At 37.8% G+C, this 15,105-nt stretch overlaps 1 protein-coding gene across 1 annotated transcript in view; it reads right to left on the bottom strand.

The window, feature by feature from the left end:
• STXBP5L (syntaxin binding protein 5L) overlaps positions 1-15,105 on the bottom strand; it is a 386,205-nt gene that overhangs the window by 155,767 nt on the left and 215,333 nt on the right. Inside the window, 2 exon segments of the mRNA XM_045036998.1 lie at positions 1,481-1,548; positions 2,429-2,576. Coding sequence (XP_044892933.1) covers positions 1,481-1,548; positions 2,429-2,576 — 216 coding nt within the window.

The following is a 15,105-nucleotide window of genomic DNA, read 5'->3' as shown; positions in this document are numbered from 1 at the left end:
ATATATTTATAACTGGTGTCATCATACTACCATTTTGAGGTAAGTATAAAAACCTTATCTCCTTTTTACTTCCCTTTATCCTCTTGCATTTGTAATTGTTTTCAATATTTCCTCTAAGATATATTTATTAGGTATAGGATTCTGGATTGCCAGTTGTTTTATTTCAGCACTTAAAAGAGATCAGATTTTCTTCTGGCCTTCATAGTTTCTGATGAAAAATCCACTGTCATGCATTTGGTTTTGCACTATCAGAAAGGTGTCATTTCTCTTATTTTCATGATTTTTACTTGGTGTTTAGTGTTCAGAAGTTTGACTATGATGTGTTCTTTCAGCTTCTGGAATCTAGAGGCTCAAGTATGTTGTCAAGATTAGGAAGTTTTCAGCTATTGTTCCTTATGTAATTTTTCGGTCCTGTTTTCTTCTTTCCTTCCTCACTGGACTTGTCTTGACACAAGAGGAGGAAAGTGTGTGGCTCATTACTGTTGGGCAGTGGTTGAAATTATGGTTCCCCACATGATCTCTAACACCACACGTGATGGGTTTCATTACCACCCAGAAGAGTTAAAAGTTCTAGCCCCCTACTCAGCTCAATGTCAGAAACTGATGCTCCCCACTCGGCCTCTGCATAGTTTTTTCTGTTGTGGTTAGCTAGAGTAAAGAGATTATTTTTTAACAGTTTTCTGTCTTGATAGGTTGCCCCTTACGTCATCCTTTGAGTAGACAGTGCTTTTATTGGACTTTTTGTTTAGTCTGTGCCCACTGGCAGTTCCAAGTTGCCAGCTTCTTCAACTCCAATTCTGAGATAACAAAGCAAAAAAGAAACCTAGGAAACTCACCACCATGTCATTTCTTGGGTGTTGGGGGGGCCCTAACCAGCCTCGCTTCTCTCCATCTTTTCCAATCATCTTATGTTTGTTTAAAATATTGGGGTGCCTGGGTGGCTCATGTCCAACTCTTGGTTTTGGCTCAGTTCACGATCTCACAGTTTGTGGGTTCAAGCCCCACAATGTGCTCTGCACTGACCTCATGGAGCCTGCTTGGGATTTTCTCTCTCTGCCCCTCCCCTTCTCTCTCCTCCCCCCAAAAAACAATAAAAATAAATAAATATATATGTTTATATATTTATTTATACATAATTATATATACACACACACATTTAATAACTGGGGCTTTTGGTAATGCTTAGTGGGAAAAATAGGAAAAAATATATTCCATATCTCAGAAATATATTCATATATCTCAGAAATATCTCAGATATATTCATATCTCAGAAAGCAGAATGCCTTATAATCTTTTAAGTCTCATCTTTATCTGTTGTTATATTTCTATTTTCATTCCTAATATTAGAGCATGAAGTCAGTTCCTATGGGAAGTAGTGACATTTCTGGTACTGCCAGAGCACAATTACAGGAAAGTATAAAAATTCAATAATATCTTTTTGTTTATGAATTGATAAAGTCACAAATCACATCCCACTTACCCAGTAATAATAATTTCTGGATATGTTTGTGTTCCAAGGTTCCAGGCTCCTCCACTGATTGGCCACTCCTAAATAAATTATTCAGGAAGAATTTATGAGTTTTATTTTTTTTTAATTTAAATTACTTAAAATTTTTAAAGGAAAACACTTTAAAATAATGGCAAAAGATTCATTTAAAAATAAATGGCCGTAAATGATGAAGTGTGCAGCTTTTACTTAATTTCATTGAACAAACAATTCCAAGTGCACAATTCCATCTTCTTTAAAAGTACAAATTTTAACAAAAATTACCATATACATAAAAAGTACTAAAGAAGTATTTTAATCATACAAATACAGTGTTGCTACGTTTGCCACATGGTCTCTGTACCAAACTATTGTAGTTCCATTTAACACAGAGTACTATGTAAATTGTGCCCCCTGGAGTTGTCAATTCCAACAGCCCTGTGTAAATAGAAACCATAAATTACTATTGCCAGTATTTTAATCCTATAGTTAAATACAACAAAATTGAATTGAGAAAGTTATTTAACAAATGACTTTTGTTAGTTATGCCTTATAACCACTGAACAAGAAATAGTTAACTGAAGTTGACTCTTGAATTTTGTAAAACATAATCCTTCATCTGAAATAATTAAAAATTACATCTTATGATTCAAATATATGCTAGTTTAAATATATACTTAGGTAAATGTACCTCAGTATGTAAGTCTATACTATCATATGTATTTATAAAATAAGTATATAAGAAATTTATATTTGTGTAGGCTTAAAGCTATGTGGCATTTAGGAAAATTTAAATTTCACAAGTTATGTCTTATAGACACCAGTTTATGACCTCAGAAGAATTTAGTTCAAGTATTCTTAAATGGAAGGTCAGAAAATAACAGGAAAAAGTATGATCATATGATATGAATATAAGAAAACATTTTTAATGGTTACTTTTACCTTATTACTGTATCCTTGTTTTTTATGCTTGGCTCCTATAGAGTAGAGTACTAGAATCAGATCTGGTGGGCAATCAGCAAAGTATGCTGTGCATGTAACTGGTGATTCATGAATGTCCATGGGATACGGATTTTCAAAGATTGGAAAACTAATAGATGAAGACAATATATTAGTGTCACTTCCCAAAGATAAAAAATGAAGTAACTTTTATTTAAAAAAACCCTAAAAGCTTCTAAATATTAATTATACATTTCACTTAATAGCTTAGGTATCCTAAAACAAGGATCACATGAACAAGAATGCTCTTTTAAGAATATTTATCTATAAAATGTAATATGAATAGTGGTAGAATTTTTCTTGAATAAACTCATTGTCTTTTCTGTAATTCCAAAATTCCACAGTGATATCACTTTGTTAATACAGACAGAATGAATTATGTTAAACTGAAAATGTATTCATCAAGTTGACTTATTTACATAAAGTTGTACATAGAGAAAACACCTATCTTATGTGTTTTAATACATTGACAAATATTTATATAATATACTTGTAAATGTTAAAATATCTTAGTAAATATGACATGCATTTCCTATTGAAGTAGTACATAGGCAATGTTTTATTTTTTTACAGAATTATTGAAAGACCTGTTTGCTGTGTGGGTGTGTGAATGATTATATATAAGATCATTTCCAATGTAAACTAAACTAGAGAACATAAGGGGAATACAGACTTATGGATGCAGTAAATTTCCTATCTTTAAGCCCACTATAATTTTAAAAAGGTATCAGTATAGAACCACATAAAGAATTCTTAGAGACATAATATGTGCACTTCTCATGTACCAGAGCTACTAGGCACTGTAGTAGAGGGAGTTATTATTCTATGCTGCATATGTTCTAGGTCTGTGTATTCATGTTATTTCTTATATAAGGTTTTTGTTTGTTTTGTTTTGTTTTACTGAGGGTCTAGGGGCTAGTAACAATAATTTTCCACCATATTATTAGGAACGTAGTTAAAAACGTAGTCCAATCTAAGAGTATAACATGTATGTGTATTGGCAAGGGTTTTCTTCCTCTGATCTGAAATGCTGCAGATTCTATCCCAGATAAGAATAGTAGTATGCAAAATCAGTTGAAAAGGAGCAAGTTGTATTTAATAAATGATATATCCGATAAAGGGTTAATATCCAAAATATATAAAGAAATTATATAAGTCAACACCCTAAAAACAAATAATCCAATTAAAAAATGGGCTGAAGACATCCAGACAGCCAACAGACACGTGAAAAGATGCTCAATGTTACTCATCATCAGGGAAATACTGATTAAAACTGTAATGATGTGTCACTCCACACCTGTCAGAATGGCTAAAATCAACAACAGAAGAAACAATAGGTGTTGGAATGGATGTGAACAAACTGGTGCAGCCACTTCACGGTATGGAGATTCTTCACAAGTTAAAAACAGAACTACCCTATGATCCAGCAATTGCACTGCTAGGTATTTATTTAAAGAATACAAAAATACTAATTCAGAGGGATAAATGCACGCCAATATTTATTGCAGCATTATCTCCTATAGCCAAACTAGGGAAGCAGCCCAACTGTCCATTGATGAATAGATAAGGATGTAATATATATATATATACACACACACACACACACAATGGAACATTACTCAGCCATGAGAAGAATGACATCTTGCCATTTGCAATTACATGGATGGAGAACTATTGAGTATAATGCTAAAAGAAATAAGTTAGAGAAAGACAAATACCATATGATTTCACTCATGTGGAGGAAACAAAACAAGCAAGCATAGGTAAAAAAGAAGAGAGGCAAGCTAAGAAACAGACTGTTAACTATAGAGAACAAACTGATGGTTATCAGAGAGGAGGTGGGTGGGGGAATGGATTGAATAGATGATGGAGATTAAGGAGTGCACTTATGATGAGCACTGGGTGTTTTATGAAAGTGTTGAATCACTATATTATACACCTGAAACTATTACACTATTTTAACTGGAATTTAAATTAGAACCATTTTTTAAAAAGTATAAAGTACTACCTGGACCCAGAAATAAATGAAAGAAACAGCAAGCAGATTAAAATAGATGGATGAAAGTTTCTCAGTTTCAGAGTAGAAATTAAACACATCTGAGATTGATGAATTAGAAGTAAAATAAATGGATCACCTTAAAGACCACATCTACAACTTCAGATTTGATAATAACAAGAGGTTATAATGATAGACTGACAAAGTGAAAACATCATGAAAATGTTTGGGGAAAATTAGTATATTGGCAAAGAGTAAAGAGAAATATAGTTAAGAAAAGAATAACTAAAAATGTATTATAGGAATTTAGATGTGCAGATGTAAGCAAAGATAGAAATCCAAGAAATCAAGAAGAGGAAAAATTTGTAAGCCCTGATGCTTGTTTTCATATAAACAATTAAGTGGGGAAAAAAGGAGGTAAGGGAAGAAGGGATAAATTAAGTTGAACATTTATTTAAACATGGTTAAAAGTTAGACACTCAATGGGAATGTCACATAGTTTAAAATATGGTGCTGCCGAAGGTGAAATGTTAAATAAAAACTAGCAAACAAAATGTCAATTCACATACCCATATAAGCTAATGAAAACTGTAAGAATAAATGTATATACTGAAAACAGTGATTATTAAAGGTATAAAGGGCCTTGAAAGATAGCCAACTAGATAAAGTATAAGTAACCAACAAATATGGCACAGAAAGAAGATGAGTACTGTTGAGAACAGAAGAGTACATTTTAATAAAACTAGTATTAGAACTTAGAGGAAGAGACATAACAAATCTATACACGTACACAAAATTTACTCAATTTTAATCTTGATAAATAGAGTAGCCAGGCAGAATCAGTGATGATGATCTTAAGGCCCAATCCTATATATCTTTCAAACTACTGAAATATATGCTACAAATGAATATAAAGAAGAACTTCGGGGGGCGCCTGGGTGGCGCAGTCGGTTAAGTGTCCGACTTCAGCCAGGTCACGATCTCGCGGTCCGGGAGTTCGAGCCCCGCGTCAGGCTCTGTGCTGATGGCTTGGAGCCTGGAGCCTGCTTCCAATTCTGTGTCTCCCTCTCTCTCTGCCCCTCCCCCGTTCATGCTCTCTCTCTCTCTGTCCCCAAAAAAATTTTTTTTTAAAAAAAAGAAGAACTTCGGCTCTGACATTTTTAAATGACATGGAAAGTAGAACTCAGGCTATAAGTCATTCAACAAAAATTTACTGAGAACCTACTCCATGTGCAGACAAAGCCTCTCCATGATCACTACAGTCTAGTAGAGAAACCATTTTGAAACAATAACAGATGGAAAATTTTATATGTGTCAAAGCTATGAAGGAGACGAGCAAGGGAGCTGTGAGTCTGTAATGGGATATTTGACCAAATTATATAGGTAATGAAACAATTTTTTTAAATAAGGAAATGATACCTGAGTTGAGCTTCTTACAGATGAGATGTTAATGAGGAGAAAAAGGAAGGGAAGATTAATATAGAGGAGAGAGAATGCACAAAAATTCTAAATATAAAGGGGCTAAGAGATCAGTGGGCCTAGAGCATAGAATGAGGGAAAATCAGAGACAGGAGGATCCTGAGCTTATTTTGTCCCTTGGACACACCAAGATAACAACTATATCTATACAACTAACTCTGAAAATGATCTAAAGACTGGCAGAACAGACCTTCTGCAGTTAATTGTAGAGAACAGGTCACACTGAGGGACAGAGAGGATGTTGGGAACCAAACCACTGGTAAGACTAATCATACATGAGAGGGATACCACAAGCACAGAGAAGTAAGATGATTAGACCCCACCCTAGGCACTGGGGATATGCAGTAGGAAATCAAGTCTCCATTAACATGGGGCTTCAAAAACATGGGGCTTAACTCTAGGAAAGCCATAGGGAGATAGGAAACAGTCTCTGCCATTAAAGAGCCAGCATAATAAATAACCCCAACTGAGACATAGCACAGAAGCTGCAGTTTGAAAAGTCCCTGGAGTAAATGTGAAGATTTATTTACTAATCTCAGAATGTGCACTGAAGGGGCAGAGATCTTAATAAGACTTCTCCAAAAACAAATGTTGGTGGGTGCATTTTTCTTCCCACCCTTCGCCTAGAGAGCTGCACAGTTGGAAACCAGCCCAAACACTCTCCACCTATCTTGGTAGCACTGAGTTTCTTACCCCATCCAACCCACCTGCCTTCACAGGCATCCCTGCAAAGAAGCTCCTGCCCCTCTACATCCTGCAAGCATCCTTGGTACAGACCAGTGCCAATCCAAAGTGTCCTGAGGAAATGGGGAGATAACCCCACACAGCAGCATACCTACAATTTCAAAAACTGAGCCTTTTAGCTGGCTATGCAGAGACAAAGCCCTGCTCTTCAGTGTGCCCACAGTTATGGTAGAGAGGCTGACTGCAAATACCTAGTCTGGCTGCTGGCCTCACCCACCAACAAAAGCCTCTGTGGGCAAACAAGGAGAAAGCCCTGCCATTTCACTGTGCCTGTGAAGACTAATCATGAGCCTGACTGCTGACCCCACCCACCTAAAAGCCCACAGAGACTTCAGACCCCTCAATAGCACAGGGACCAAACCCTGTCTAGTGCACCCAGAGCAGGCAAAGTTGATCACTGCAGCTGACTGGGCTAAATGCAGATGCTAGTCAGCTATAGACCAGGGTGCACACAGTTCCCAAAGAAGATATCCCAGGAGCACCTGGGTCTGGTGACCAAGGGGAATATTGCTACAGGGCACCACAGGACCTCTTCTATACAAGGCCACTACTCTCAAGACTATGAGATATAGCTGACCTCTGTGTTTATTTAAAAAACAACAAATGGCACAGTTTGTTTAAAAAACAAACACAGAGTAAGACAGAGGGATATGTCCCAAAATGAAAAACATAACAAAATCACAGTTAAAGATGTAAGCAAAGCTGAGATAAGCGGTATGCCTGATAAAAATGCAAAGTGATGATTATAAAGATACTCAGTGAACTTCAGTAGAGAGTTTATGAACTCACTGAGAATTTCAACAAAGAGAAATTATAAAACAGAACCAGGCACACACGAAAAATTCAATAATTGAAATAAACATACTAGAGGGAATAAACAGTAGATTAGGAAATAGAATGGCTCAGTGATCAGGAAGACAGGGCACTGAAAATGAAGCAACTGAGAAGAATAAATGACAACAGGTTAAGAGAACTTTGTGACATCATCAAAAGGATTAACATTCACATTATAGGGATCCCAAAAAGAGAAGAGAGAGAAGGAGGGATAAAACTTATCTGAAGAGAGACTGAGGAAGAAGATGGCGGTGGAGGAGGACGCTGGGCTCACTGCGTCCTGCTGATCGCTTAGATTCCACCCACATTTGCCTAAATAACCCAGAAAACCACCAGAAGACTAGCAGAATGGACTCTCCGGAGCCAAACGTAGACAAGAAGCCCACGGAAGAGGGTAGGAAGGGCAGATAGTCAGTGCATGCTACACGGACTGGTGGGAGGGAGGTAGGGTGGTGGAGGGGCAGCCCACTGGGCAAGGCAGAGCCCCTGAGTCTGCCTTGCAAAAATGGAGGGGCCAGACTGCGTGAGTTCTGACAGCCAGTGGGACTTAACATCTGGAACGTTAAAAGTCAACAGCTCTGCTCTCGAAGAACAGGGAGGGCGAGAGGACACCGGGAGGGAGAGTTGCCGAGCCCCGGAAGACAGAGCTCAGCTCAGCGGGGAGCAAAGGTGCTGGCAAGTGCCATTTCCCTCTCCCATCTCCTTGCTGAAATTCCAAAGGTAACCAGTTCCCGTCACCAAACTTCCTTGCACCGCGCAAACGCCCAACGCTGTCCTTCTGTGGATCCATCCCTCCAATGGGTCTGCCTCCCTCCCTGTGCTGCAGGGCCCCTCCCACAGGGGACCACCCATGGCAAAGCGAGCTAAGCCTGTCCCTCCCAACCCTGTGCACCTTGTGGATCCACCCCGGCTAATACACCAGATCCCATAGAAGCAGCACCACAAGCCTGGCAGTGTGCAAGTAGCCCAGACAGGGGCCACGCCACTCCACAGTGAGTCCTGCCTCTGGGAGAAGGGAAGATAAGGTACACACCAGTCTGACTGTGGCCCAAACAGTGGGCTGGGGGCAGACATCAGGTCTGACTGCGGCCCCGCTGCAGTACAGGGCAAGTGCCCTGCAGTTACGAGCCACCACAGGGACTACCCAAAATGACGAAATGGAAGAATTCTCCTCAAAAGAAACTCCAGGAAGTAGCGACAGCTAACGAATTGATCAAAAATGATTTAAGCAATATAATGGAACAAGAATTTAGAATAATAGTCATAAAATTACTGGGTTGGAAACAACATAGAGTACAGCAGAGAATCTATTGCTAGAGAGATCAAGGGACTAAGAAATAGTCATGAAGAGCCAAAAAATGCTATAAATGAGGTGCAAAATAAAATGGAGGCAGCCATAGCACAGATTGAAGAGGCAGAAGAGAGGATAGGTGAATTAGAAGATAAAATTATGGAAAAAAAGGAAGCTGAAGAAAGAGAGATAAAAAAATCCAGGAGTTACAGGGGAGAATTAGAGAACTAAGTGATGCAATCAAATGGAACAATATCTGTATCATAGGAATTCCAGAAGAGGAAGAGAAAAAGAAAGGGGCTGAAGTTGTACTTGAACAAATGATAGCTGAGAACTTCCCTGATCTGGGGAAGGAAAAAGGCATTGAAATCCAAGAGCCACAGAGAACTCCCTTCAGACGTAACTTGAATCAATCTTCTGCACGACATATCATAGTGAAACTGGAAAAATACAAGGATAAAGAGAAAATTCTGAGTGCAGCTAGGGATAAATAGGTTCTAACTTACAAAGGGAGACCCAGACTAGTGGCAGACCTATCTACTGAAACTTGGCAAGCCAGAAAGGAATGGCAGGAAATCTTCAGTGTGATGAACAGGAAAAATATGTAGCTGAGAATCCTTGATCCAGCAAGTCTGTCATTCAGAACAGAAGGAGAGATAAAGGTCTTCCCAAACAAACAAAAACTGAAGGAATTCATCACCACTAAACCAGCCCTGCAAGAGATCCTAAGGGGGTTCCTGTGAGTGAAATGTTGCAAGGACCACAAAGTACCAGAGACATCACTACAAGCATGAAACCTACAGACATCACAATGACTCTAAACCCATATCTTTCAGTAATAACACTGAACGTAAATGGACTAAATGCTCCAATCAAAAGACATAGGGTAATGGAATGGATAAAAAAACAAGACCCATCTATTTGCTGTCTACAAGAGACTCATTTTAGACCTGAGGACACCTTCAGATTGAAAGTGAGGGGATGGAGAACTCTCTATCATGCTACTGGAAGTCAAAAGAAAGCTGGAGTAGCCATACTTTTATCAGACAAACTACACTTTAAATTAAAGGCTGTAACAAGAGATGAAGAAGGGCATTATATAATCAATACAGGTACTATCCATCAGGAAGAGCTAACAATTATAAATGTCTATGTGCCGAATATGGGAGCCCCCAAATATATAAAATAATTAATCACAAACATAAGCAACCTTATTGATAAGAATGTGGTAATTGCAGGAGACTTTAATACTCCACTTACAACAATGGATAGATCATCTAGACACAGGATCAATAAAGAAACAAGAGCCCTGAATGATACATCGGATCAGATGGACTTGACAGATATATTTAGAACTCTGCATCCCAAAGCAACAGAATATACTTTCTTCTCGAGTGCACATGGAACATTCTCCAAGAGAGATCACATACTGGATCACAAAAAAAGCCCTTAATAAATGTAAAAGAATTGAGATCATACCATGCACACTTTCAGACCACAATGCTATGAAACTTGAAATCAACCACAGGAAAAAGTCTGGAAAACCTCCAAAAAATGGAGGTTAAAGAACATCCTACTAAAGAATGAATGGGTCAACCAGGCAATTAGAGAAGAAATTTAAAAATATATGGAAACAAATTAAAATGAAAATACAACAATCCAAATGTTTTGGGATGCAACGAAGGCAGTCCTGAGAGGAAAATACATTGCAATCCAGGCCTATCTCAAGAAACAAAAAAAATCTCAAATACAAAATCTAACAGCACACCTAAAGGAAATAGAAGCAGAACAGCAAAGACACCCCAAACCCAGCAGAAGAAGAGAAGTAATAAAGATCAGAGCAGAAATAAATAATATAGAATCTAAAAAAAACTGTAGAGCAGATCAATGAAACCAAGAGTTGTTTTTTTGAAAAAATAAACAAAATTGATAAACCTCTAGACAGGCTTCTCAAAAAGAAAAGGGAGATTACCCAAATAAAATCATGAATGAAAATGGAATTATTACAACCAATCCCTCAGAAATACAAGCAATTATCAGGGAATACTATGAAAAATTAAATGCCAACAAACTGGACAACCTGGAAGAAATGGACAAATTCCTAAGCACCCACACACTTCCAAAACTCAAACAGGGAGAAATAGAAAAATTGAACAGACCCATAACCAGTGAAGAAATTGAATCAGTTATCAAAAATCTCCCAACAAATAAGAGTCCAGGACCAGATGGCTTCCCAGGGGAATTCTACCAGACATTTAAAGCAGAGATAATACCTATCCTTCTCAAGCTGTTCCAAAAGGGAAGGACAACTTCCAGACTCATTCTATGAAGCCAGTATTACTTTGATTCCCAAACCAGATAGAGACCCAGTAAAAAAAGAGTACAGGCCAATATCCCTGATGAATATGGATGCAAATATTTTCAATAAGATACTAGCTAATCGAATTCAATAGCCTATAAAAAGATTTATTGACCATGATCAAGTGGGATTCATTCCTAGGCTGCAGGGCTGGTTCAACATTCACAAATCAATCAATGAGATACATCACATTAATAAAAGAAAAGATAAGAACCATATGATCCTGTCAATAGATGCAGAAAAAACATTTCACAAAATTCAGCATCCTTTCTTAATAAACACCCTCAAGTAAGTCGGGATAGAAGGAATATACTTAAACATCATAAAAGCCATTTATGAAAAGCCCACAGCTAATATCATCCTTAATGGGGAAAAACTGAGAGCTTTCCCCCTGAGATCAGGAACACGAAATGGGTGTCCAATCTTATCGCTGTTGTTTAACATAGTGTTGGAAGTTCTAGTATCAGCAATCAGACAACAAAACGAAATCAAAGGCATCAAAATTTGGCAAAGATGAAGTCAAGCTTTCACTTTTTGCAGATGACATGATACTATACATGGAAAACCCGATAGACTCCACCAAAAGTCTACTAGAACTGATACATGAATTCAGCAAAGTTGCAGGATACAAAATCAATGTACAGAAATCAGTTACATCCTTATACACTAACAATGACACAACAGAAAGACAAATAAAGAAACTGATCCTATTCACAATTGCACCAAGAAGCATAAAATACCTAGGAATAAACCTAACCAAAGATGTAAAAGATCTGTATGCTGAAAACTATAGAAACCTTATGAAGGAAATTGAAGAAGATATAAAGAAATAGAAAACATTCCATGCTCATGGATTGGAAGAATAAATATTGCTAAAATGTCAATACTAACCAAAGCTATCTACACATTCAATGCAATCCCTATAAAAATTGCACCAGCATTCTTCTCAATGCTAGAACAAGCAATCCTAAGATTTGTATGGAACCACAAAAGACTCCTAATAGCGAAAGTAATATGGAAGAAGAAGGCCAAGGGGGGAGGCATCACAATCCCAGACTTTAGCCTCTACTACAAAGCTGTAATCATCAAGACAGCATGGTATTGGCACAAAAACAGACACATAGACCAATGAAATAGAATAGAGACTACAGAATTGGACCTACAAAAGTATGGTCAACTAATCTTTGACAAAGCAGGAAAGAATATCCAATGGAAAAAAGATGGTCTCTTTAACAAATGGTGCTGAGAAAACTGGACAGCAACATGCAGAAGAATGAAACTAGACCACTTTCTTATACCATTCACAAAAACAAACTCAAAATGGATAAAGGACCCGAATGTGAGACAGGAAATCATCAAAACCCTAGAGGAGAAAGCAGGAAAAAACCTCTCTTTCCTCGGCCGCAGCAATTTCTTACTTGATACATCCCCAAAGGCTAGGTAATTAAAAGCAAAAATGAAATATTGAGACCTCGTGAAGATAAAAAGCTTCTGCACTGCAAAGGAAACAATCAACAAAACTAAAAGTCAACCAACGGAATGGGAAAAGATATTTGAAAATGACATATCAGACAAAGGGCTAGTATCCAAAATCTATAAAGAGCTCACCAAACTGCACACCCGAAAAACAAATAATCTGGTGAAGAAATGGGCAGAAAACATGAACTGACACTTCTCTAAAGAAGACATCCAGATGGCCAACAGGCACATGAAAAGATGCTCAACGTCGCTCATCAGGGAAACACAAATCAAAACCACACTCAGATACCACCTCACGCCAGTCAGAGTGGGTGAAATGAACAAATCAGGAGACTATAAATGCTGGAGAGGATGTGGAGAAACGGGAACCCTCTTGTACTGTTGGTGGGAATGCAAACTGGTGCAGCCGCTCTGGAAAACAGTGTGGAGGTTCCTCAAAAAATTAAAAATAGATCTCCCCTATGACCTAGGATTAGGACTGCTAGGAATTTACCCAAGGTATACAGGAGTGCTGATGCATAAAGGCACTTGTACCCCAATGTTTATAGCAGCACTTTTTTTTTTAATTTTTTTTCAACGTTTTTATTTATTTTTGGGACAGAGAGAGACAGAGCATGAACGGGGGAGGGGCAGAGAGAGAGGGAGACACAGAATCGGAAACAGGCTCCAGGCTCTGAGCCATCAGCCCAGAGCCTGACGCGGGGCTCGAACTCACGGACTGCGAGATCGTGACCTGGCTGAAGTCGGACGCTTAACCAACTGCGCCACCCAGGCGCCCCTATAGCAGCACTTTCAACAATACCAAATTATGGAAAGAGCCTAAATGTTCACCAACTGATGAATGGATAAAGAAATTGTGGTTTATATACACAATGGAGTACTACGTGGCAATGAGAAAGAATGAAATATGGCCTTTTGTAGCAACGTGGACGGAACTGGAGAGTGTTATGCTAAGTGAAATAAGTCATACAGAGAAAGACAGATAACATATGTTTTCACTCATATGTGGATCCTAAGAAATTTAACAGAAGACCATGGGGGAGGGGAAGGAAAAAAAAAAAGTTAGAGAGGGAGGGAGCCAAAGCATAAGAGACTCTTAAAAACTGACAACAATCTGATGGAGGTGGGAGGGCAGGGAGGGTGGGTGATGGGTATTGAGGAGGGCACCTATTGGGATGAGCACTGGGTGTTGTATGGAAACCAATTTGACAATAAATTTCATATTAAAGAAAAAACTTATCTGAAGAAATAATAGCTGAAAACTTCCCTAATCTAGGAAAGGAAACAGACATCCAGATATAGGAATCTTAGAGAGCCCCTAACGAGATTAACCCAAGGAGGTCCATATCAAGGCATACAATAATTAAAACGGCAAAAAGCAATGATAGAATTTTAAAAGAAGCAAGAGAAAGTTACATAAAGAGAAATCCCACAGGCTATCAGCTTATTTTTCAGCAGAAACATTGTAGGCCAGGAGGGGGGTGGCATGTATATTCAAAGTGCTGAAAGGAAAAAAACCTACAACCAAGAATACTCTATCCAGCAAAGAATAGAATAGATTACCATTCAGAATAGAAGGAGAGATAAAAATTTTCCCAAACAAAAGTTAACGGAGGTCATCACCTCTAAACCAGCCTTACAAGAAATGTTAAAGGGAATTCTTTGAGTGGAAAGAAAAGGCCATAACTAGAAGAAAATTATGAAAGAAAAAAAGTTCACAGGTAAAAGAAACACATAATGAAGGTGGTGGATTAATCACTTATAAAACCAGTATGGAGCTTTAAAACATAAAAACAAAATTATATCTACAAAACCATTCAATATATATACGAAATATGTAAAATAGGACATCATATACATAAGACATGGAGATAGTAAAAATGTAATGCTTTTAGAATGTGTTTGAACTTAAGTGACTATCAAGTTAATATAGACTGCTATACCCATAAAATGTTACATATGAACCTCATGGTAACCACAAATCAAAAACCTATATTAGATATGCAAAAAAATAAATAGAAAGTAAACCAAGCATAACAGTAAAAAAAAAAAAGCCATCAAACAAGACAAGAGAGCAAGAGAAGAAAGGGAGAGAGAAGAACTACAAAAACAACTAGAAAACAATTAATGGAATGGCAATAGTACACACCTACCAATAATTATTTATTTTTATGTTTATTTATTTATTTTGAGAGAAAGAGAGAGGGGAAAGGACTGAAAGAGAGGGAGAGAGAGAACCCCAAGCAGGCTCCACACTGTCAGCACAGAGCCCAATGCAGGCCTCTATCCCATGAACTGTGAGATCATGACCTGAGCCGAAATCAAGTCAGACATTTAAGCAACTGAGCCACCCAGTCACCCTGCCAATAATTACTTTAAATGGTCTAAATGCTCCAATAAAAAGACATAGGATGACTATATGGATTTAAAAAACAAGG

The sequence above is a fragment of the Felis catus genome, chromosome C2 (genome assembly GCF_018350175.1).
Source record: "Felis catus isolate Fca126 chromosome C2, F.catus_Fca126_mat1.0, whole genome shotgun sequence".
Lineage (NCBI taxonomy): Eukaryota > Metazoa > Chordata > Mammalia > Carnivora > Felidae > Felis > Felis catus.
The sequence above is the reverse complement of the archived record's forward strand: the minus strand, read 5'-3'. Positions and strand labels throughout refer to the sequence as shown.